This window comes from Musca domestica, unplaced genomic scaffold, assembly GCF_030504385.1.
Source record: "Musca domestica strain aabys unplaced genomic scaffold, Musca_domestica.polishedcontigs.V.1.1 6, whole genome shotgun sequence".
Lineage (NCBI taxonomy): Eukaryota > Metazoa > Arthropoda > Insecta > Diptera > Muscidae > Musca > Musca domestica.
In genome coordinates this window covers 17,095,339-17,122,741 of record NW_026712363.1, presented here as the reverse complement: position 1 = coordinate 17,122,741, position 27,403 = coordinate 17,095,339, and the positions used below count along the sequence as shown (strand labels likewise).

General features: G+C 36.6%; 1 protein-coding gene across 3 annotated transcripts in view; it reads right to left on the bottom strand.

Moving 5' to 3' along the window:
- LOC101887829 (Ig-like and fibronectin type-III domain-containing protein 2) overlaps window positions 1–27,403 on the bottom strand; it is a 386,843-nt gene that overhangs the window by 102,589 nt on the left and 256,851 nt on the right. For 2 of the 3 annotated variants that reach the window (XM_059129339.1, XM_059129337.1), the window contains 8 exons: window positions 21,601–21,694; window positions 21,326–21,496; window positions 21,117–21,251; window positions 16,194–17,352; window positions 15,899–16,112; window positions 10,530–10,803; window positions 9,576–9,779; window positions 5,232–5,548 (listed from right to left, as the gene is read on the bottom strand). In XM_059129339.1, the coding sequence (XP_058985322.1) occupies window positions 5,232–5,548; window positions 9,576–9,779; window positions 10,530–10,803; window positions 15,899–16,112; window positions 16,194–17,352; window positions 21,117–21,251; window positions 21,326–21,496; window positions 21,601–21,673 (2,547 nt within the window). In that variant the 5' untranslated portion in view covers window positions 21,674–21,694. The remainder of the gene's footprint in view (window positions 1–5,231; window positions 5,549–9,575; window positions 9,780–10,529; window positions 10,804–15,898; window positions 16,113–16,193; window positions 17,353–21,116; window positions 21,252–21,325; window positions 21,497–21,600; window positions 21,695–27,403) is intronic. The other variant, XM_059129338.1, reaches the window with a different exon arrangement.

Here is a 27,403-nt window from a genome sequence, read left to right as displayed (position 1 = left end):
ATGCCATTATTAAAGTTTGTTTCTTAACGTTTTTTTGCGTTGCGGCAGCTCAAAAAAACGAGAACTTTCAACTTTCAAACTTAAATGAGATGTCATTATTTTCGCCCGAAAAAAGATATGTGGCTAAGTTTAAGTGGTCGGCAACAGTGGAATTGACATTTAGGCTTAAATTAATGTTTATAATGATGATAAGTTTCATTAAATAATATGAATGTGGGACTTTTGGGAGTGGGCAGATCTCCTCAATTTAAAGTGCCACAAAAATATGCGGTCGTGTAATGAGTGCTAATTTACGGCGGCGTATCTAATGTCCAAGGATACCACAAGGTTCCGCCATTAATTTATTATCTCTATTTGTAATTTATGTACTATTTTATATATAAATAAATCCGCTCAACGCACCTTATTCAATAAAAAACCAGTAAGGAAAGCTCAAAAGTCGGGCGGGGCCGACTATATGATACCCTACACCACTATGCATATTTAGTAGAGCTCTCGTAAAAAGGTTTATACAGGGCATTTCAGAGCTCTATGAGATATTTGGTACAAAATCAAAATCTATCTAATTCTATCGTGCATTTTACGAACTATAGCTATCTCTGCACCGGGTTTCTCTAAATTTGACGTATTAGCTTCTAGACTGAATTCGGTCTTATGTACGAAAATTCAGGTGATTTTGGCTGATATTGACCATTTAGTGCACAATTAACCTGAAATCGTTAAAATAATGTGAAGAGTATGCTAGGCTATGCTATATCCAAATCTGATCAGATTTTGATAAAATTAAAATCGACTATTTTTGGGCTTTATCTGATATCTGGTACCAAATATCATTCCAGTGAAGAGTATACTACGAATGTAAGGGACTTAAAGAGCAAATCGGATGAAACATATATATGGGAGCTAGAGCTATATCTGAACCGATTTTTACTAAAATTGGTGTACTTGCTTATAGGCTGGTTTCGGTTGAATTAGGCAAAATTCAAGCCATTTGGGCTGATATTGGCCATTTGATGCACAATTAACACGAAATCGGATGAAGATATATATGGGAGGCATATCCAAATCGGAACAGATTTAAAAAAAATAAAATCAACTATTTTTGGGCTTTATCTGATATCTGGTACCAAATATCATTCCTGTGGAGTGCATATTACGAATGTGAGAGGCTTAAACACCAAATCGGATAAAACATATATATGGGAGCTATAGCTGTTTCTGAACCGATTTTCTCCAAATTTGTTGTATTTGCTTTAAGGCCAATCTTGGTCACATGATTGGCCATTTGGTGGTCAATTAACCCGAAATCGGATGAAGATATATATGGAAGCTATATCCAAATCTGAACCGATTTCGATAAAATTTAAAACAGCTATTTCTGTGCTCCATCTAATACCTGTTACCAAATATCACGGTTGTGGAGTGCATAGTAGGAATGTGAGGGACTTAAAGATCAAATCGGATGAAAGATATATGGGAGCTATAGCTATATCTGAACCGATTTTCTCCAAATTTGATATACTTGCTTCTAGGCCGAACTCGGTTGGGTGTGCCAAATATTGTTTGGAAAATTTCATCTCAATCGGATAATAAATGCGACCTGCATTTTGTTCACAAGAATACATGGACAGACGGACGGACGGACAGACAGACTGACATGCATAAATCGTCTCAGAAAGTGTTTCTATGAAGGTTCTCAAAAGTAACTATGGGTCTATCTCGTTTCCTTCTCCATGTTACAAACAAATGCACAAAGACATAATACCCTTACCACTATGTGGTGTAGGGTATAAATATTTATAAAATTAATAAGTAAAAAAACATTAAGTTCGACTGGGCCGAACTTTTAATAACCTCCACCTTAGGTTAAAGGAAACACTTTTAAATATAAGAATATCTAAATTCAAGTATGTTTCACTTTAAACTTCACATACCAGTAAGACTTTTTGGATAATGCAGTTAAACTTACCAAAAACTACAAAGTAAGTGAGGCCGTTGCATGGGGGCCATACTGGAACGTCTATAGACAATTTTATACTTCAAGGATTGCCATCTTACAAATCTTCTAAAATACTAAATATGAAACAATTATGTGGGTAAATGTGACTAGGATTATCAAAATACCGAATATCGGTGAATAGCGTTATATGTGCGCTATAGGAAAACGTGGAACTAAATATTCAATGATCTGCCACCGGGCTAGGACCCATTATGAACCAAAAATATAAATTTTTATAAAAATATCGAATATCGAGAGGTACCCTAATGTGGGGCTTAACAAAAACGTGGACCTATACATACAATGTTTCACCACCGGAGCTAAGACTCATTATGAATCACAAATACCAATTTTTAGACAAATCCGTGAAAAAATGTGTCGAAAATCTTCAAAATTGCGAATATCGGGAGGTACCGTTATATGGGGGCTATACCAAAACGTAGACCTATACATACAATGTTTCGCCACACGAGCTAGAGCCCATTATGACCTACAAATACCAATTCTTAGACAAGTCCGTGGAAAAATGTTGCAAAATGATTCAAAACATCGAATATCAAATATCGACATCGGTACACCCCTTCGGTACTTGAACCCCCGCCTCCCCCTTCAAAAGATTAACATTTTCATAGGAAATAGCACAAGATACGGTGTGAATATGGGATATATCGGTCCACTCCTTCTGGTACCTCCCCCACAACGGGTAAAACTTTTAAATGGCTGCGAAGTTCGTAACACGCGAAATGAGCACTCGATTATTTTGGTACATTTCAATATTTCTATCGACACATAATCAGGTATGTTCCATTGTCAGACCACTCCTTCTGCTACCTTCTCCACAACGGGTTAATATATTTCTCACGAAATGTGAAATAAGCATCCGATTCTCCTCAAATTGCACATATCCCAATATTTGTACTAACACAAAATCTGCTATGAAGGTGGAATGTATACGTCCATTCCTTCTGGCACCAATTCGAAATTAGCATCCAATACATCATAAACTTCACGCATTCCAATATTTCTACTAACACAAGATATGTTTTGAAGATGGAATGTATTGACTGACTCTTGCTGGTAACTCCCCCACAACGAATCAACATTTTGAAGAACCAAAACGCTGATAAATGTGAAGTAAGCATCCGATTCCCTTAAAATTGCACACATCCCTATATTTTTATTAACACAAGATCTAGTGTGAAGATTATAGATATCGACCCACCCCATCTTGTGCCTACCCCGCAAATTGTCACAATCTTCAATTTTCGAACAAGTCAGCGATTCTTTAAAAACTTTGTAACCAGAGATCTGATGTGAATATTCAGCGGCTCACTCCTTCTGGTACCTAACCACAAAAGGTTTAAATTTTGATTAATAGTTATTCGGAAATAAATGTTACATTTTCTCTAATAATTTTTTTCAGTATTGATAAAGTGAACTGCTTTGGTCCACTATATCTGGTACCTCACACCCATTTCTATATTTTCCTAAAATTATTACATATCTCATGTAAAGGTGAATGAAGTAGTCGATATAGTAAAAATCATTTATATCAGACTTAGGCCCACTCCTCTGGAACCTCCCACCTAAAGGGTCAATAGTTTGACTAATCATAAGATAAGTCAAAATATATTTAAATAAGCAAACAGTGGATACATCGCACAGTTGGGTGAGATGCCCAAAAACGGAGATTGATTCAGGGAAGCATTCTATCGCTCTGAAATTTTGCTCAGTTATTCATATTACCTCTAATATGTTTGGCATTAAAAATAGGATATATCGGCCCAAGTTTCGGTAAGGCCCCCATATAGCGTTACTTTCTGATTTTTTGGTATTTTGAAGGTTTCGGGCACAATTTCGGCCACGCAATCATGAGTATCTTGACATTTTGAGTTCTGAGCGCACAAAATCTCTCCCTGCTAAATTTTGTGAAGATAAATCCAATATTAAGTATTGACCGTATATAACGGCAGTTCCAAATTTTATGTGTTTTGGGAATTTCTCCCTGCAAAATATATATTGGTTCTTCATAGTATTAGGTATTTTAAGGGTTTCAGACAGAGCTTTTTACAAATTTATTATTTGGCATTTTGTTTCCCAAGGGATGGATGAAAATATTACAAAAATTGCCTATATATATCCAAAATTTGAGTTAAGCCAGAACAATTAATTTATCCTTTATCTAAATCTGAAGACAAAAATACTAAATATTTTTATGAGGAAAAGAATAATCACAATATATACAAAATTGGCTGGCAATTAAGCCTTCCTATCTAAAATAGACAAAAACCTTATAATATATTTAGAAAAAAATATATGTGACTGACATTTAAAAAATCATCCTTATCATCCTCCCTTACATCTCTCTTATTGTCTCAAATTGGATCATTTGCCGACTTTCTTTTGAAATGCCGCTAAAAATATATGAAATAATTTGTAATGAGTACTTTGCCATGAAGAATCCAAAACACAAAATTGAAGCAAATTAATTTGAAAATTTTCCCTGAAATCTTCAATCATCGAAAATTAGATGCGCTAATTGAACTTGATGGAATTTTTTCTACAGGGAAACTTGATAACCGTTGAGATATTTCATTACCTAATCACATCTAATAAGGAGAACCCTTCTATAAAATAATATAATTTAACAAATAATCCCTTTAAAAAATGTTTACCAATTCCATTTATTCACTAATGTAGACCTTGGGTCATTTACCCACCGAAAATATTCGACTTTTACGAATTTTCTGAACATTTTGCTTCAAAAAAAAAAAAAAAAAAAAAAACAACCCCTCATAAAACATGCAGACAACATGAACATCAAGAAGTACTCTACAAAAATGACTGGTCAAAAACTGATTCGATAATAAAACACGACAATACTGGTCATTTCAAAATTGGTGACATTGTGTCAGACTAGTCTGCATGCAAAACTCAAACACAATATTTATGACAAAACTTATGCGATCATAAAAAAGTACACAAATAACACGCAAAACTTATCACATTATCAAGGATATTGTTGTGTAAACTGCTGAACTTGTTTATGATACAATCTTTCATTTCGTCAGATGAAATCCACCCAAAATCCTTTTTTTCTCGTATTCAGCATTTGAATGACAATCACATTACTCATTGACATGTGTGTGCGTGTGTCCATATTTCAACACATAACTCATCTATGTCACAATTGTATGTATGTCGATATGTTGTGTGTGTTGTGTGTACTTACATTTTCCAGTTTGGCCACAATTTCATACATGGTCATATCATTGACTTTTCCATATTGGACAATAAAATCAATGTCATCATCACCAGCGGCGGCTGCGGCGCCGCCAATTTCGGTGGCAAATTCCTTTGCTGCTTTGGCGTTTGCATCATCTGTTGATTTGCCATTGGATTTGGAGGCATCTGTTGTTGATGTCGTTGTAGTCTCACTGGAATTGTTGTTGCCCTCGACATCTGGCTGTGACCATGCCAGCGATATTGTTGAATTTGTTACTTTAGTTGCATGCAAATCGACAACGGGAGCTGGTATATTGTCGGTACCTGTTGTAAGGTGATGAAAAATTTATAATTAATTATTGTTTGCGATTTGGAAAAGATATTAGTAAAATCGACAAAAAAGTGAATTAGAAGAAAATTTATTGCTGAATTTACTATATTTTTATAGGTTCAGCGTTAGTTATCATCTAAATATCCACATGCATACATCATTAATTTTTTTAAGATATTTGCAATTTTGTGTGTTATGTTTGAAATGTTGATAAGAAAAAATTCAAATATTACAATTTAAGTGGCATATCAAAGCTTCATATCTGAGTATCAATTTTTTAACCGAGGTGCAACATCATTTTTATACCCTAAGTCTTATGGATACAGAGAGTATATATCATTGGTTGGGCTAAAATGTGCATTGTCTCAAAAAATCGTATAGACCGGTAATTTTTTTTTTTTTCAAGACAAAATCCATTGATCGCCACCGGATAAATGTAAAGATGGTGAAAACGAAATTCAATGACAATTTATCCGCAAAAGTCTCCTGAAATCATTATGGTATATATGATGTTTGGTGTTATGGAATATGTCAGCCTTAAGGTATTATACCTTTCTAAGTTTATGCAAAGCCGCCATAAAGAGGTATCTCATGATTTACGGCATAATTTGAATTTCGTTGATATATTTACTCCTGACAAATGCAGCTCCACTTTCTGGTATTGATCTCTTTAAAAATAATTTTGATACAGGCGAATGATTTCATTACTCAGGGTATATAAACGGTGCTTACGTTTTAATTTGAAATTTTTAACTTGATATTTGTGTTTATGCGTCCTTCTGTATATTTTGGTTTCTTATGGACCGACCTCACGAAATTTCAAATTTCCAATGGTCCGACAGCTGTTAAAATTATTCCAGTGACAGCTCATTATATTGTTTACAAGCATTTAGGTGAGAATTGATTCAAAAGCATATAGGTATATCGCAATATTCCATTCGGCAAATATTGAAAAATGAGGTCGGGGTAAAGCCATTGAAATTCCAAAAAGTGCAAGAACTTACACCGCAACAGAAAGACAATAGACTCAAAAGAGCTAAAGAGTTCCTTCGCTTGGCCGAAAGTGGTGAACTGCCGAATTTATTTTCTCCGATGAGAAAACATTCGTTGTCCAGCAGTTTGTAAACGAACAAATGATCGTGTTTACCTGCCAAAGAAGTCAGCTGAAAATGTGCACAATCGGTTGACCACCAGAACTCAAGCGTCGGCCATGGTGATGGTGTGGGCCGGCATAACAGCCGATGGTGGTTCTCCGCTCGTATTAATCGACCGTGGCATCAGAATAAATGCCGAATATTATCGCGAAAATATTCTGGAGGGTGTATTAAGGTCTTGACTTTGTTGCAAGTTTTTTTGTCTCACCCTGTATAAGAGAACCAAATATTATTGTTGTCAAATGAATATTACGAATGTGTTACGAATCCTACCATATCGGATAAAATACATATATGGAGCTAAATCTATATCTGAACCGATTTTCTCCGGATTCTATGTACGGTCGGATGTAACAAAATTGAGGACTTTTGGACTGATATTGGACATTTGGTGCACAATTAACCCAACATCGGTTGAAGATATATGTGTTAGATATATCCAAATCTGAACCGATCTTGATAAAATTTGGCAAAGGTATTTCTGGGATGTATCTGATATCTGATACCAAATATCATTGTTATGAAGTGCTTTTTACGCATGTGATGGACTTAAACTCCAAATCGGATGTAACATATATATGGGAGCTATAGCTATATCTGAACCGATTTTCACTTAATTTGATATACTTGCTTCTAGACTGAATTCGGTTGGATGTGCCAAAAATTATGTAATTTGGACTTATGTTGGCCGTTTGGTGCTCAATTAATTCGAAATCGGTTGAAGATGTATGGGAGTTATATCCAAATTTGATCTGATTCTCACCAATTTCAATCGGATTCGTCCTTTGTCCAAACAAATACTATTTGGAAAATTTCATCTCAAATGGATAATAAATGTTGTTCACAACAATACATGGACAGGTGGACGGACTGATGGACTGAGATGCATAAATCGACTCAGAAAGTGATTCTATAAAGGTCCTCAAAATTAACTATGGGTCTATCTACTGCATGGTACAAACAAATGCACAGAGACATAATACCCTTACTACTATGTGGTGTAGGATATAAACTGGTAGCTCACGCATATTTTAACATTTTCTAAAAATTGTCACATATCTTATATAAAGTGAAGGAAATAACCAATATAGTCCGAAACTGGCATCTCGCAATATTTTTATCATATTTATTTAGGTTTGATACGAAATGGGTACAATGTTGGCCCATTCCTTCGGAACAACAATTTAAATAATCATAACAGAAGTTAACAAGTTCGGCCGGGCCGAACTTTTAATACCCTCCACCATTTGCAACGAATTTGGAAATTTTCAAAAAATAAAATCGTTAAAAAATTCTGTTAAAATTTTAAAAATACCGAATATAGCCGTTATATTGGGGTCTATACGACGTGGACATACATAGACATTGTTTGTCATAAGCCATTACCATATTCAAATTCGAAACTGCGCCCGCACCGACAATTTTCTGTCACAGACTGTAGTTCCCATAACGAACTTAAAATACCAAATTATAAACAATTCCGGTTAATAATGTCGCTAAAATCATCAAAATACCGAACATAGCGAGGTGCCGTTATATGGGGACTATACGAAGACGTGGACCTGCACAGACAATTTTCAGTCTTAGGGTGTAGTATCCATTTGGAACTTCAAATACCAGATTTGAAACAATTCCCATGAATAATGACGCTAAAATCATCAAAATACCGAATATCGGGAGGTACCGTTATATGGGGGCTATACGAAGACATAGACTTGCACAGACAATTTTCTATCTTAGAGTGTAGTATCCATTTGGAACTTCAAGTACCAAATTTGAAACAATTCCGGCGAATAACGTCGCTAAGATCATCAAAACACCGAATATAGGAGGGTTACCGTTATATGGGAGATATATGAAAACGTGGACCTACATGGCCCATTTACGAACTTAACCTGCCTACTGGAAAAATAAACATGTGTGCAAAATTTAACCCATCTATCTCAATTCATTCGAAAGATAGCGTGATTACAACACACAGACAGACGGACAGACAGACAGACGGACATCGCTAAATCGACTTAGAATTTTACGCTGATCGAGAATATATATACTTTGTTGGGTCTGACATGAGTATTTCGAGGAGTTACAAACGGAATGACAAAGTTAATATACCCTCCATAGTACGGTGGAGGGTATAAAAAAATATTTTAAATAATCGTAAATTGGCAAAGGGAAAACATCTGTCTGCAAAACCGACTGATACTTTTTAACTTGTTTTCTATAGAAAATGGTTTCATCTTTGAGGATATATATTTATCAGTAAACAAACTGATATATTCAGTTCAAAGGTCAGTCTTTTGTCTGCAGGCAGGTCAAGTTCGAAGATGGGCTATATCGGTCCACGATAACGTCTAGCCCCCATATAACGGTACCTCCTATATTCTGTATTTTTATCACATTATTTTAATTGTCTGAAATTCTACACAAGTAGTTCTTCGTTACTACTTAATCCCCTGAAAGAGAATTGTCAGTATGGTCGGAGATATCGTATATCCCCCATATCACTGTATCTCCCGACATTCAGTATTTTGTTGATTTTAGTCACATTTTTCAATGGCATTGTCTGAAATTCTACACAAGGAGTTCTCTTGTACGCCTATTTGTTTTTGTTGTCATCCCAAGAAATTTCTTTAATACATGTTACCTTCAAGATAAATAAATTTCATCTTTGCACAAATCATCTTACAACCAATAGCTGATTTACTATCCTACTTCTTAGTCCTGTGTTCTGCAATATAATAGAATTTGCATGCAAATTAATTAAATTTTCTTTTCTAAATTGAAAATTCAATTTGCACATTGTATTCACCGGCTACATTGTTGGATGGCCTGTGTTGGCCTGACTGTGTCGAATAATACTTACCCTCCTCCTGGCATTGCAGGATATTGCCCGCATAGGATAGACAATCTGTGGTGGCATTAGAATTGACACTGCCCGTTGCTAATGAAGAGGTGTGGGCCACAGGTAAAACGCCACGGCACAGTGACATACATGTCGAGGGTACACCACGGCGTACACAGCACGGTGTGTGATCACGACCTCCGGCGGCACATTTGGCAATAATGGCTGTAGAAAAGAAGAAAAACGAAAGAAAAATACGACCATTAATTCAGCAAACAGCAGTGATGGTGGTGGCGGCGGACATTGAGAAAGTGGCATTGGCGATGGTGGTAAATCGAACAATGTCGTTGTGGTTGCAAAAGATTGTAGGTCCGCCGGATTTCATTGAATCCATGTTGCAAACGAAAGAAAGAAGACAACTTTGAATTGCTGGGACATAAGTAACAGAAGAAAAGTAATTATTTTCAGTTTTTATGTTATCCTTTGGCCAACATGGCGGAGGACACACACACACAAACACACAATCTCAAGCTAGTTGAATGGCTATTGAATTTAAAGGCAACACTTATAAGGCAAAACTATAATGCCAACAGCCAACCAATATGGCTGTGAGAAAGAACTGGCGGCAACGACAAAACGACAACGGGGTATATAACTTAATTCGTATGCATATCATGTTGCATATAAATCTTATTTAATGTCTTTTATTTCTTTGCCCGGCCATTCCATTCCGAAGAAGTAAGGCTCAAGCATTCATGTTGCCACTGGTGTTGGTGTTTTTGCTGCTGCTGCTGTTGGCCTTGTTATTTATTCTGTTGCTGTTGTCGCTCCATGGTGTTGCAACAACTGCAACTGGTTATCGAGCAAAATAACATTTTAACCCAAACACAGCCAAGAACTTTCATTTTGAGAGGGGGTGCGGATGAGGTTTCAGGCGTCAATGGGGAGAGGGGTTGTTATTCCTTTCATACTTACACATTTGTGCCCGACATGCTGGTCCCAGCTTCTCAATGTCCGACAATTTTATGTTGTAACTGCACAAGGGTACACATTGTGGCAATAGACCAGATCCATGACAGCATTTAGACATATTATAGTTGGGCTCCTCCGTATCGTCAACCTCGATGGGCTTGGTGCGTGTGATTAGACGTGGCGAGGGTTCACTTTTGCCATATGCATTTATGGATACCACATAGAATTCGTAGTAGACCTCTGGTTCTAAGCCTTCCAATATAAGTGGTGGATTTTTCTAAAGTGGAAAAAGAGAAGGAAGAGATGAAGAAAAACAAAAAGAAATGTTGAAAAAAATATGCAACAAGATTAGATGTTGTTGGGGGGTGTTTTCCCCCCACCCCGCTGAGCTGGGGCTTTAGTCAAGATGAAATAAGTGCTCTGAAGTAAGTTTATAAAGAAACATGTTGCGGTTATAAATTCTCAGACTTTGGGTACTTTGGTATGCGAAGTTGCTTAGCAAGCCAGCGCTAACGCTGGCAGAGGCCAAGCAAGCAGTAAGTAGTACGTGTTTAAATTGATGTTATAAATAATGTCAAAGGAAATGAGAAGAAAATAATATATTTCAAAGGGAGAGAGGAGAGATGGAGAGAACAAAATCTAATTTCGTTGATATCAATAAATTTAAATGCATTTTGAAAAGTTGTTCCCCAAAGGAGGGAGGAAGAGGATGTGCATTTTGCTTTAGGACATATGACATTGTGAAAGCTGCGTAGCCCAAACTTCTGTAGTTTTAACTGCAGGAAATAATATAAGTTGAATATAAAATAGCCAATATATAAATAAAAGCCTTGTCCTTCATTCAATATATGTGTATATAGTTTTCAAAATGTGTCTTGACAAGTTAGAAAACATCGCTCCCTTTGATGACACATGCAGGGTGAGATAAAAAAAATGCAACAAAATCAAACACCAAAATTTTTACATTTTTTTGTTTTAATTTTTTTGAATGAAAGCAAAAAATGTCGGAAATAACAACAAATTTTAGAAAAAGTTTAGGTTTGTGCGAATTGGTCATTTTTGGCACGAATTATGGCCTTCAAACGGCCAATGAAACCGTCACCGCGGATGTTGTCATTCCGTTTGTAACTCCTCGAAATACTCATGTCAGACCCAACAAAGTATATATATTCTTGATCAGCGTAAAAGTCTAAGCCATGTCCGTCTGTCTGTCTGTGTGTCTGTCTGTCTGTCTGTCTGTTGTAATCACGCTATCTTTCGAACAAATTGAGATAGAAGGCTAAAATTTTGCACACATGTATATTTTGTCGTAAATGGGACATGTAGGTCCAAGTTATCATATAGCCATATAATGGTACCTCCCGATATTCGGTATTTTGATGATTTTAGCTACATTATTCACCGGAATTGTTTCCAATTTGGCATTTGAAGTTCGAAATGGATACTACATCCTAAGTCAAAAAATGAGCCATGTAGGTCCACGTCTTCATATAGCCCCGATATAACGGTACCCCCCGATATTTGGTATTTTTAAGATTTTAACAGAATTTTAAACGGATTTTTTTGTTTTTTTTTTTTTTTGGAAATTTCCAAATTTGTACCAAATGGTGGAGGGTATTAAAAGTACGGCCCGGCCGAACTTACAGCTTTTTTACTTGTTGGAATTTAAATTGCTTTACCCCGGGCTCATTTTTCAATATTTGCCGAATGCAACATTGCGATATGTTCTGCTCTCGAGCCATTTTTCGGCCATTGCGACGCGGGTTTCGATCAGGTCGCTTCTTTACTTTTCGAACCATTTCTGCTGATGTTGCTGTTTTCTTCCGTCCACTTCCTTGACGTCGGGTTACGCTAGCAGTATCACGGTAACGAACGATGTTACAAGACACAACAGATTTAAATGCTGGAGTGCTCCAACGATAGCCACTTGTGGTTTTCAAGCCAAATATAAAGAAATCACACTATCACGCTTGAATTCCATCACGAAATTTTTTTTCTGGAAAATTCTCACCAAAATGCTTTGTACGCTATGTGAAAAGTATAATGAGCTGTCACTGGAATAATTTTAACAACTGTCGGACGAGTGGCTTTGAAATGACAGCGGTCTGAAGTTGGTTGCAGTTTTTTTCATCTCACCCTGTACATACCCTCATTGCATAATCTATATTAACAAAAGAGTAAAGTGATGGACTGATTGACTGACTTAACGATTCATCAACTCTGGGCGTTAGAGTCTTGAAATTTTGAATGAGGGTAACTTTTGATCCGAAGGGGCTAGATAAGGCTGCGTTTTTGGAATTCCATGCTAGAACTGCACGAAAAGTATTAGAAGTTAATTAATATGGTAGAATTTGTAATTGAGGAAAAAGTAGAGCTAGAACTCTTATATTTAGACTGTAGGTCTCTGATGGAGTGCTTAATAGATGTACCAATGGGCTTTCGGAAATTCGTACCATAAATGTACGAAAAAACCTAAAATGTAATATGTTTGGTACCATTTCGGATTATGTGAACGCTTACCCTTTGTATTTGAACAAGCAGAGGTCTCGATGGAGTGCATGATATACGCATAAAAAGGTGTTCGTACCATTAGTGCACGAATAAACCCTAAAATGTACTACATTTGTTCCCACATCGTATGATGTGAACGGTTAGAGCTAGAGGCTTAAAATTTGGAATGGGAATCAAAGATGAGGAGTAGAGTCGATGCTTGGAGATAGTTTTGCAAATGTGTACCCATGTTACCGAAAATTACTAAACGGTACTAAACTTGGTACATTTTGAATTTGGAGGAACGGATGGAGCTGGAATCCTGAAATTTGAAATTAACATTACAGACAGAGTGTAAGATTGGTATATGGAGGAAGCTCTCGAAAATTGTACTTATGTGCACAAAGAGTACTAAATGTTACTAAAATGGTACTAAATTTGGTACAATTTAAATTTAAGGAGAACCAATGGAGTTGGAATTCGAAAATTTGGAAATAGATTAGGTTGAAAAGAGGGGCGAACCAATCGCCACATGTCCTGGTGGGCATACACTTAAGACAGTTAGGCCTGTTGTGCGCTCTAGACTAAAGGTTGTTGAAAGAAGACTGCCAGTTTACAGTCTATTATATTTGAAATTCTGTTGCCTTAACCACAATCAAATTAAGATCTGGTATGGAGTCGTTTCCTAAATATTGGGATCTAATGTTTGCAAATGCTGGGCATAGGCAGAGAATTTGGAAATAAGATATTGCATTGTAGAACTGAGGTATATAGATAGTTTTGGAAAATCGTACTTATGTGTACTAAATGGTACTAAATTTGGTACAATTTAAATTTTTGGTGAACCGGTAGTGTTAGAATCCAAATATTTAAAATAAGATCTATAATGGACAGTATGATGTAGGTAGTTATGAAAATTTGCACTTAACGGTACTAAATTTGGTACAATTTAGATTTTGGTGAACCAATAGAGCTGGTATCCTTAAAATTGGAAATAAAATTATTTTCGGAGTGTAGGATTAGAAAATTTGAGTAATTATGAAAATTTGTACTTAAACGTACTAAATAAACTAAAATTTGTATTTGGGCAAACCTACACCTCTGTTGGTTTGCCCAAATACAAATTTTAGTTTATTTAGTACGTTTAAGTACAAATTTTCATAATTACTCAAATTTTCTAATCCTACACTACACTAAAATTTGGAATTGGGCTTGCTGTGGTAGTGCAGGTTTGGGGTATGTAGACAGCTTTGGAAATTCGTACTTATATGTACTAAAAGGTCCTAAATTTGGTACAAATTTTAATTGTGATGAACCGATGTAGCTGGAATGCTGAAATTTTGGAATGAGAGTCACTGATTGAGTGCATGATAGTGTAGGATAGGGAAATGTAGGTAGTTTTGGAAATGCGTACTTATTTGTACTAAGTGGTCTTAAATTAGGTACAAATTGGAATTGTGAAGAAGAGATCTAGCTGGAATACTGAAATTTGAAATGAGAGTCACTGATGGAGTGCAGGATAGATGAACCAAAGGATTATTGGAAATTCGCACTTTTTATATAGGAAATGTTTTAAAATGTAACAAAACTTCGAAAATGGTACCATTTGGTATTGTGTGAACGGAAAAGCTAAAAGCTTGAAAAGTGAGTTTAACTTATGAAGATGGTTTCAATTTGGTATTGGGTTAACACATAGTGCTTGAAAGCTGAAATTTGGTATTAGCGTAGCCGTTCATGTGAAGCCTGGACATATGGAGGTGATTTCGGAAATGTGTACTATTATTGTAGAGAAGTACTAAATAGTACTCAATTTTGTATTAGGTGAAGGAATCAAGTTGGAATCCTGAAATATGATAAAGATGTTGGTGTCTGTGGTAAAAAATATGGAGTTACTTTTTGGAAAGTGTTCTATAAATGTGTGGAAAGTACTAAATGTTACTAATTTTGACTAAAGGAATAGGTGTGTAATCCTCAAATTGGATATTTAGTTTACTGATAGTACCTGTGTTTGAGATATGGAGGTGTTTTGGAAAAGGCATACTATAATTGTTCGATAAATACTAAAATTAGTATTGGTTGAAGGGAAAGGTCTGGAGTCCTCAAATTGAATATTGAACCATTTTTTGGTAGCTGGAACTGAGATATGTAGGTGGTTTTGAAAATGTAAACTATAATTGTACAAAAGGTACTAAATAGTACCAATTGTTAGAAAATTACCAGATAGTACTAAATTTAGTCTTGGTTGAAGGGATATAGATACAATTTTGAAATTTGATATTTAGATAACTGTAGGTATATGAGGTTTAGATATGGAGATTGTTTTGAAAATGCGTTCTTTAATTTTAGGAAAAAAAAATTAAATGTTGCTAATATTAGTATTCGGTAAAGGGATAGAGCTGGAACCCTCGAATGGCACAGTTTGTGTCTGTAGTTAAGAGAAGGGGTTGTTTTGGAAATGCGTACTATGAACGTAAAAAAAGTGCAAAATGGGCCGTTGGCTGTTGGAGGTCATTGTTGGTGTCTTGGTTGGAGAGAAGGAGGTGCTTTTGGAAATTCGTTGTATTATTGTTCCATTAGTACTAAATGTTAAGAAATTTGCAGAGCTGGAATCCCGAAATTAGGTATAGAGGTCTCTGTTGGTATCTGGTGTTGAGATCGGATGGAGGTATTGCAAATGCGTACCATAATTGTTCGAAAAGTACCTAATGGTACTAATGTATGTTGATTTGGATATGCGTAATAAATGTGGTATTAGGTGAAGGGAGAGATCTGTAATCCTGAAATTTGAAATTGAGACTAATTCTCTGTTCCAATTAACTAAAGTTATTCCATAGACCAAAGAGCACCCGATTCCCCTTATCAACCACATATTTCCAACTTACCTTCACTACTGTGCTGTAGTCATCACCAACTCCAAGACGTCGGAATTTAACATGGAAAGTGGTAATGGTATCCGCCAAACGTTTCGGTTTATTCCAATCCAAAATCAAGAACGTATCCTTTTTGGCAACAGTGCGTAATTTGGTGGGTGGATCAGCCAATACACCATAACCTTGAAACAGGCAGCTGCTAAACTCCGACATGAAACGTAAACACCTACAACAAAACAAAACAATAAAAGAAAAAATAACCAAATAATTTAACACCCCTGACCATCTCTGCACAAACTCCACTCACTTGAACAAATTGAAATCCAATGTCGACACCTTGCCCGAACACAGCGGGAAACAGGCACTCGGTATACCTCTCGCCCGACAACAAGGCGTATGATCAATATTATTGGCCAAACAACTGAAGGTGATGTTTGACCACGGGGCACAGACCATGAAATCTGGTAGCGTTGCCAAGTCTGTCTTCTGCGGGTCACACATTTTATCCAAACACATTCGGTGGGTCATACCCTTCGATTCACAACAGCTGCGTATGTCGGGCAGATCAGGCATATCCGTCTTGCTTGCCGGTTCTATGTCCACCTCGGTGGTAAGGGAACTTTTGTGGGTAAAGATGCGCAGCCGCTCGCTGGGCAAACTGGAGCCAAACTCATTTTCTGCTGTCACCACAATGCCGTACATTCTTTGCGGTTTCAAATCTGCCACCCGAATAGACGTTATGTTGCCATTTACCGTACGCATAATGACAGTTTCATTCTTTTTCGCTTGGCGTGTTTTGGCCACAGCATCACCCTCCTCTCCTGCCGCTGCAGCATCGTCATCATCATCCTCATCAAAGGAATGCAATTCCGTTAGATTGACTTTGTATTCTTTCACCGTGTCGGGTAGTTTTTCGGGCGGTGACCAACTGACCGTTACACCTGTTTCACTAACCTCACTGATTGTCACCTCCAGCGGGGTGCTGGGTATTTGCTGGACCCCCTGCAGAATGCACTGCAGGCCACTGAGCGTGTGGTGGACACAGGACACCCTCGTTCGCAGCATATCGCCGAACGGCGTGTACTCGCCACGACACATGTCTTGACACAAATCGGGTATTTGCTTCTCAACACAACAGGGCACATGATTACGACCATCCGCCATGCAGCGCACGATCCGTGGGAAATCCTTTTCGCATGCCTCCGGTTCGATGCCAGTGGTGCCGTCCAAAATGTTGTGGACATTACAGAAGCCCATGCAGCTTTGGCTTACGTTGGCACGTTCACAGCATTCGGTAAAATCATGCGTCACCTGGGCGGGTATGGAGGCGGTGCGCCAAAATGAGCGATTGTCCGTCGAGTCCAGGGGTGGTGGGACTAGAAAAACATCACTGTTTTCATCACCTAAATCTCGGTTGGTGTTGCTGTTGGTATTGTTTCTGTCTAAGGTTTTGTATGTTTTCTTAACTGAAGCGTGACAAGCAGGCAGGTAGGCAGTCAGGTAAACAGGAATGGTGAAAAGAGAACAAGACATGAAAAGCAAACGAAATAATTAAAATTAATTGTTCGACATTAACAAAGGGAGGGTAATTCAACGAATTTTAGGTTCCATTTTGAGGTAGGGAAATTTAAATGAAAAGGCATTGGAGGGAGTTTTAAACGAAATTTCAAAGGACTCACAGTATAAGTAAATTTTGCGTTTAAAATAACGTCAAATTGCTTAGATAAATAAAGATTTAAAGTTATGGCTTAAACCAATTATTATATATTATATTTATTATTATTTTTATTATATTTATCTTTTATTAAAACACAAACATTTTAAATGTTGGTATCGTAGCTGTATGAAGGAATTCACATTACGTAAAATAAGTTATAACAGCGTTAAGTGGGGAAAGGACGAACTATTTATACCCTTTGCCATGTCAAAACGTTCATGAAATCAGCTGTCTGAAAACCTCTTAAAAACAATTTGGGGTTTGGGTGAAAAACTACAGTTGGGAAATGTGGTTAAGACCTTCAAAATACCCTTAATTGGGGATATCGCTCTATGGGGGCTATTACCGAAAACTTGAACTTTAATGTCCTAAATACACATTAAACCAACTGGTGACAAAATTGCTCTCAATTTGGCTAGAAATTTCGCTTAAAAGCTACAACAAATTGCAAACCAGGAGGTACTACTTACTGAAGTTAATACCAAAATCTGAATGTATAACCAGCAAAGAGGAGAGGACCTACCAATTACTCTTATTATCAAGTTACAAGATAATTTGGATAGAACTTAGAGAGTCGAAATCTTCTAAATAAAGAAAATCGATAGAAGTGAGTTTTTTCTATTTTGATTTCCTGATTAGATAGCGAAAGTTTTTTGTTATAACAAGTACCACTCCGTTTTACCGAAAGACGTAAACTCTCAGCCTTGCGTCATGATTGCTCAAACCGGTGACCCTTTATGGGGGGGGGGTGTACCAAAGGAGTGGGTAAATATTGTCCATTTCATATCTGACTTACGTCTGTTATAAAAATCACGACAATCCTGATTTGGAGAATATCGACTATTCTCTCTTACTCTGTTATTTCTTGTTATTATTTTCACCAGCAAGTCAGACGGACATCGCTTTATTGACTCCACATGTCCTGAAACGGATTCGGTCCAAACAGACCTAGGAACTAAAACCGTTATTTCGATGAAGAAAATTTTGGCCGTATCATATTACGGGTATAAAAAGCAAACACATAATTTTCACTTGCAGTACATTCAGGATGAGATGGAAAAACTGTAACCAACTTCAGACTGCTGTCATTTCTAAGCCACTCGTCCGACAGCTGTTAAAAGTATTCCAGTGACAGCTCATTATATTTCTTACAAGCGTACAAAAGCATTTTGGTGACAATTTTCACAAACCTGCCTTACCCCCTGGTAAACATTACCATCGTTCTCCACTCATAAACAAACGTTGTTTTTATAAAAACAACAATAAATGGATAAGCCTAACCATTTTGCAACAACAAAAAAAGTTATTCGTGAAGGAATTCAAGAGTGATAGTGTGATTTCTTTATATTTGGCTGGAAAACCACAAGCGGCTATTGTCAGAGCACTCCAGCTTTTAAATGTGAGTAAATCGTTTGTGTCTCGCACCATCGCTCGTTACCGTGACACTGTTAACGTAGCCCGACGTCAAGGAAGTGGACGGAAGAAAACACCAACATTAGCAGAAATGGTTCGAAAAGTAAAAGAACCGTCTTGATCGCAGAGGCCGAAAGTGCAACCGAAAGAAAATAGACCAAAAAGGAGCTAAAGAGTTGCTTCCCTTGGCCGAAAGTGGTGAACTGCCGAATTTGGTTTTCTCCGATGAGAAAGAATAGTTACAAAATGAGGTTCCTCGCTTCATTTCCAGCGCACAAAGGCCACCAAAATCTCCGGATACAAATCCGTTGGACTATTGTGTCTGGAGTATTTTGAAAGCAAGGTTGGCACTAAAAAAATACCAAAGTGTCGATCACCTCAAGCAAGCGCTTCGCCGGGAATGGACCAAAATACCGCAGAGCAACATTCGGCAGCGTGTGACGGTTTCAATGGCCGTTTGAAGGCCAATTTTGTGCCAAAGATGACCAATTCGAACAAAACTAAACTTATTCTTTAATTTGATGCTATTTCCGACATTTTTTGCTTTCATTCAATAAAATTTAAAAAAAAAAAACTAGGCACGTTTTGATATATACCTTCTGCAGCCATATGAGGGTATAAAAAATTTAAAGATTATGGCGTTTGACTTTGTTGAATTTTTTTTTATATCACCTTGTATATTTCATCCAATTTTGTGTTTAAGTCCTTCACATTCGTAATATGCACCCACAAGAATGTTATTTGGTACCGGGATACAGATACAGCTCAGAAATAAGTACCTAAGATTTTGCTAAAATCGGTTCAGATTTGGATAAACCTACCATACATATCTTTATCCAACTCCAAGTTTATTGTGCAAATAATGGCTAATATCGGGCCAATGAAGTGAAATCCGGGACGTATATTTCCATTTGGGGAAACTCGGCTCTGATATATATTTTTTTAACACAATCCTTCTCTAATTGTATTCATGCACTCTTTAGCAATGTTATTTGGCATAAAAGACTAAAATTTCCCGTCAAATTTAGTGATTAGAATTGGATATGCCTCCCATATATGAGTTCTCTCTGAAACCAAACTACAGCTGCCAAATATTGATAGGTAGTATGATCTACTTTAAATAAATTAATTTGTTACGGGAGCTCTACTAAATATGCATAGTGGTGTAGGGTATCATATAGTCGGTCCAGCCCAACTTTTGGCTTTTCCTTACTGGTTTATATCTGCAATAGTGCCGAAGACACTATATATCTTAAAACTCCAAGAAATCTTTACCCGAAACTTAAAAAAAATGTTGATTATTGTGGACCGTGCCCCCTCTATTTAGGGTACTTTGCGATGTAAACTTTAAAAACACCTACATACGTGTTTTCTATTTTCAACTCTATTTTCATACTCTACTGTTGTTTTTTTTTATACCTTCCACCATACATAGTATGGAGGGCATATGAAGTTCGTCATTCCGTTTGTAACTCATCGAAATAATCATTTTAGACCCAACAAAGTAAATATATTCTTGATCAGCGTAAAATTCTAAGACGATTTAGCCCTGTCCGGCCGTCTATCCGTATGTTGTAATCACGCTACAGTCTAAACGAATTAAGATAGGAAGCTAAAATTTTGCACAAATCTCTCTTTTGTCTGCAGGCAGGACAAGCTCAAAGATGGGCTATATCGGTCCACGATATCGTATAGCCGCCATATAACGATACCCCCCCATATACCACCTGAAAGATAATTGTCTATATTGGTCCACGATATCGTATATCCTCCACATAACGGTACTCCCCGATATTCGGTATTTTGATGATTTTCGACACATTTTTTAACGGAATTGTCTGATTTTATTTTTTTTGGAAATTTTCTAATTCGTTCCAAATGGTGGAGGGTATTCAAAGTTCGGCCCGGCCGAACTTATTGCTTTTTTTTTTTTTTGTTATATTTTTGTGTTGCACAGTATTATTAAAAAATTCTATTACCATTCTGAGTGATTTTCTTTTAAATATTATTTATTTATTTATGTTTTTTGATGTCAAAAATCATGTGTCACTAATTGGTTCGGATTTTGAAATCAATATTTCAAATGAATTTCAAACTTACCATCTAATATATGTATACTACGTAATACTGGATCTGAATTTAATTCACAGATGTAGCTTCCTTTATCGGAAGGTTTCAGGCGTTTAATGAGTAGGACCCAAACCTCACCGCCGGACTCGACTTTGCTATTGGGTTCTGTAATCAAAAGACAATATTTCCAATTATAAATATATACAAATAAATTTGTATGTCAAGTCGACCCTTCTCACCTTCATCATGCAGTACACTAACACGCGGATCACTTGTCACGCGGACAGTACCCGCTGTTAGAATTTCATCACCTTTCTTCCATATCACAGTATTGTTACGACGATTCTCTGAGACGACACAGGTTAGCAGGGCATCTTTGCCTGCCACAATGTAGGCAGGACCGCCAGTTGCTGGAATAACAAAAAAATCAGTGATGACCAATGTGAATCATTTCCCAACAAACTGGCAAAAAGCTTATGAGAGCTTTTATGCTGTAATCCACTTATTCACTTACCAATGGGTTCCACGGATTTAACGGTTGACAGCAAACATGTTGATGTTGTCAATACCAACAACAAATTTAACATTATGACATCCGTCACAGGCTACTACAAGGACCACAGCATCATGAGAGAGGGAGGGGCATAAAAGAGAGTGGGAGAGAGAAAGAGAAAACAAAAATATGGTTATTATTTTATTAATAAGGCCATAAATGTAATTATATAATAAATGATAGTACACCAGGACCAGATGCCAACCGCCATTCGTCCATTCCAACTACAAACAATAGCAACAAACTCAACACAATCACACACACACATACACATACATGACATCCATTAATAGATTAATTCATTTTTATGGTTTCGCCCAGATGACGAAAACAAAAAAGCCAAAAGAAAAAATAACAACAACATCGACGCCAAACGGAAGCAAAGGGAATTGAGGCAAATGTATCAACAGTCGCCTGAAAACATTTTTGCAAATCCCTTATGCCCGGATAAACATATGGCTTATTATGACACCACGACCGGAAAGAAATGAATGGGCCGAGATCTGCCAATTAATTGATGGTGTGTATTTCCAGACAAACACACATACACTCACAAAACAGAAAAAAAAACAGCAACACCAGATGCATTAATTAATTCAAAAGTAAATATAAATCCTACAAAATAATTTACGAATGTCAGAGAACTACCAGCAGCAGCAACAGCCATGAATCGGCGGTGTTAAAATGAAATAATATTTATTGACATTCTTAATGATGCCACATTTTTCCATTGTGCGGAATTATTTAATTCTTTAAACGCAACGTTTCCGTTGCGGGGAAGGAAAATGAAGAAAAGAAAACAATAGCCCGCTTTTGATTAAATAGAGGCGTTATTTTAACGGCTTTGTTTTGTTTCAAGGCAAAGCAACAGAGGAATTATTATGAATTTTCTTTCTCAAAATATTTAATGAACTTATTACAGTTGAGGCTTTGGGAAGTATTTCAAAGAAACGGAAATGAAAACCAGTTAGGAAAGTCAAAAGTCGGGCGCGGCAGACTATATGATACCCTACGTCAGTATGCGTATTTAGTAGAGCTCCTGTAACAAAATAGTTTTAATTTGGGAGTATCTGTGAGGTTGATCATACCATCTATGAACCAAATAACATTGCTGTATAGTGCAAGATTATATTATAAAATACTTATTGGAGCAATAGGTATGCCGGACCAATTTTTACCAAATGGTACAATTCGGTTGAATATAAAAAAATCTATTCAAATTGGGCTTATATTACATATATAGTGGACAATAATCGTAACATCGAATGAAGATGTATATCAAAGGTACATAAAAATCTGAAACGATCTGGTTAAAATTTGGCAGAGTCATTTTCGAACTGTATCTGATATCCGGTATCAAATATCATTATTGTCAAGGGCATATTACGCATGTGAGGGGCTTTAATACCAAATCGGATGAAACATATGCATGCTATAGTTATATCTGAACCGTCTTTTTCCAAAATTTGAAGCACTTGCTTTCAGGCTGAATTTCCTCGGAAGTGCTAAAATTCAGTCCATTTAGGCTGATATTAGCCATTTGGTGCACAAAAAACATGAAATCGGATACAGCTATATATTGGAGATATATCCAAATCTGAACCGATCTCGACAAAATATTAAACAATTATTTCTGAACTGTATCTGAGATTATTGGTGCGGAGTGCATATTACGCATGTGAGGTACTACATCTGAACCGATTTCACCAAATGTTATGTACTTGCTTCTTTGCTGAATTCCGGAATTGGCAATTTCAGATCACTTGGACTGATATTGGCTATTTAGTGCATAATTAAACCTAAATCGGATGAAGATATACATGGGTCCTATTTCAAAATTTGAACCGAACTGCAGTTTGTTCACAAGAATACATGGACAGACGGACGGACGGACTGACATGCATAAATCGACACAGAAGACCCTCAAAAGTGACTATGGGTCTATCTCGCTTTCTTCTCCTACACCACTTTGTGGTGTAGAGTATGATAAGCAGCTAAGTTCGGCCGGGCCGAACTTTGATTACCCTCCACTATTTGGACTCCACTATTTGACCTTGAAATATTTCAGCAAATTCCGAAAAATACAGTTTAAATGATTGTACGGGGGCTATTCGAAGACACGGATCTGCATAATTATTTTTTTTCATAGGCTGTAATACCCATTACGATCTTTGAAATTTTAAACAACTCCGGCGAATAATGTCGCTAAAATTATCAAAATACCGAATAAGGGGAGGTAGCGTTATATGGGGGCTATACGAAAACGAGGACCAACACGGCCCATTTACGAACTTAACCTTCCTACTGGCAAAATATACATGAGTGCAGATTGACACACAAATTAAGATGAGCAAATATTGGACTAACTCTATACAACCTGTAGGGGGAAGATTCCCCTCTTCTGCATTTTCGGAAATATTGCAAATAAAAACACGAGCATTTTTTTGGGTAGAAAATCTTAACCCTTACACGGTCTTCTTATACTCTCAGCCATATGGTAAATTTGATACGGCCCAAGCGTGCCTCATCGAAATAATGGTTTTTAATTATAGCTCTCTTTGGGTCAAGTCCGTTTCAGCAAAATACGGACTCGAACTGGGGACGTGTGTTTGTCCGTCCGACTGGTTGGTTGGTGCGCACGATATCTTCGAAGGGAGTATTCGATTTGTTCCAAACCAGGATCGAGTTCGGAGATGGGCAATATCGGTATACTCCTTCTAAAAAAAGGTCAAATTTTTCATGGAAAATAATTTACCTCATAGAACAAGGAAGGATTATCCAATTTTGTTCAAACTTTGCATATCCTAATATTTTTATTAGTGCTGGGTAAGGCGTGAAAATGAACAGTATCCCCACACGGGTCAAAATTTTGAATAGCCAAATTGTTAAGTGCGAAATATCGTTTCTTTCTAACATTTAAACATTCCCAAAATTTCTACTAAAACGATATCTGCTGCTAAAATGGTATATAACGACCCTTGCTTCCGTGAATTCCTCCACAGAGGGGTCAACTTTTTGAATAATAAAACCCTCATAAAATGCGAAATGAGCATCCAATTCCATTCCCCTTATTCTCTTTTCCTACAAACATTTTTCTCAACTAGAGATCTGATGTGTATTTGGAATTTATATGCCCACTCTACTATAGGTCCAGATTCTAAATCTTACATAAACGTAGAAATATATTATATATTTGTAAAAAAAAATATTATATTAATATTAAAAAATTATATTTGTATTAAAAGCCTTAATTTGTGAGTTTATTCACAAATCTTCTAAAAAGCATATGTTAAAAAAATTAAAAATAAAATTGAATAAAAATTTTTAATTTAAATTGCCCAAGACACTATACCTAAATTCGACGGATTTTTAATTCGAAAATTTTCAAAAATATGGAGGACGGGGGAACTTGCCCCATTTATTTTGGTTACTTTGCGATGTAAACTTTAAAAAGCCGATACAAATGTCTGAAAAGTTAGCTCTACGTATTTTTTCCATTATTTTGCAGTCTCTCTACAAGCAACAATTAATTTTGCATGAGCTTAAAGTTTAGAACAGGGCATAAGTCTACGACTTTGGATGGTTATCGGATAATATATGTATATCGAAGCACTAGATATATGGAATCCGACTTTTAACAAATGTCGCATAAACTTCCAGTATAAATTGAGTTTGAGCTAATATTATTTTCATCCGATTGTTCACCAAATATGAAGAAAAACCTTCAAATTGGATGAAAATGTGCATGGAAGCTATCTCCAAATCGACCCTTTTTTCATTGAAATTTGAAAGAAGTATTTCCGATAACTGGTACCAAATATCATTGTCAGGGAGTGCATATTCCGATTGAACTTATTTCGGTAGTATGTTCCAAAATCCACCCCGTTTGTGCTGATATAAACACAATAACCGTAAATAGGATAAAAGTATATATGGAAGCCATATTCAAATCTGATATCCGACCACAATGAGATTTGCAGATGTATTTTTGAGGTAAATATGATATAAGGTTCCAAATATAATTTTTGTGGAGTTCATATAACTAAAATGAGGAAAACATATATATGGATGCTATAACTATTTCGGAATCGATTTTCACCAAATTTGAAGTACTTTCTTCGGGGACAGATTCGCTTTTATGAGCCGAAATTTTTTTCACTTAGAGGAGTATTAAGTATTTGGCGCAGATTAAATGGAAATCGGACGAAAAGATATACCAGGTGAGATAAAAAACTTCAATAAAGTGAAACGTCATAATTTTTCTTTTCTTTAATTTTATTTTTTTTAATTTTATTGAATGAAAGCAAAAAATTTCAAAAATATCATCATTTTTTAGAACAAGTTTAGATTTGTTCGAATTAGTAACCTTTGGCACGAATTATGGCCTTTAAACGGCTAATGAAACCGTCACACGCTGCCCGAATGTTGGTCTGCGGTATTTTGGCCCATACCCAGCGAAGCGCTTGCTGGAGGTGATCGACACTTTAGAATTTTTTAGTGCCGACCTTGCCTTCCAAAATACTCCTGGCACAATAGTCCAACGATTTGGTATTCGGAGATTTTGGTGCCCATTGTGCGCTTGAAATGCAGCTAGGAACCTCATTTTGTAACCATTCTTGAGTGTCGCGTGTTGACTGTGATAGTGCTGAGTCCTGTTGGAATGTCCAAGGTCTGCTGCCATACGGAGAGCGACCATCGGCTATTATGACGGCCCGCACCATCACCATGGCCGGCGCTTGAGTTCTGTTGGCCAACCGAAGCGGCACATTTTCATCTGACCTCTTTGGCTAGTAAACACGATCATTTTGTTTGTTTACAAACTGCTGGACAACGAATGTTTTCTCATCGGTGAAAACCAAATTCGGCAGTTCACCATTTTCGGCCAAGCGAAGAAACTATTTAGCTCTTTTGAGTCTATTTTCTTTCTGTTGCGGTGTAAGTTCTTGCACTTTTTGGAATTTAAATGGCTTTACCCCGAGCTCATTTTTCAATATTTGCCGAATGGAATATTGCGATATGTCGACGCGGATTTCGATCAAGTCGCTTCTTTACATTTCGAACCATTTCTGCTGATGTTGCTGTTTTATTCCGTCTACTTCCTTGACGTAGGGCTACGCTACCAGTATCACGGTAACGAGTGATGGTACGAAACACAAAAGATTTATGCACATTTAAATGCTGGAGTGCTCTAACGATAGCCATTTGTGGTTTTCCAGACAAATATAAAGAAATCACACTATCACGCTTGAATTCCATCACGAATAACATTTTTGCGCTTTTAACAATATAATGATCTGTCACTGGAATAATTTTAACAGCTGTCGGACGAATGGCTTAGAAATGACAGCAGTATGAAGTTGGTTGCAATTTTTTCATCTCACCCTGTATACCATCGTAACGCAAAGTGTTCGATACGGATTCATGTAATATACTGTTATGATAAATAGAAGAGAAAAATATGAAGTGAGCATGTTCTGTTTATATTTCCTTATAGTGGAGAGAGCTCAAGCTACTGCATTGTTGAATCTAACACCATTTGAATCTGACTCAAACAAAAGACATTGAATAGAGTAATAAGATATTTTGTTATCACAACATATGCCTTTTTAACAAAGTTTAATGTATTTTCAATTTTTAATTTACATTTTGTTTTCATTACGAAACTTTTATTTTAAAATTCCATAAATTGTAAATTAAAAGGGATATTCCAAAAGCATCGCCATCTAATCAGTATCATAATGCCAAAAGTGCCTATTAATGTTTA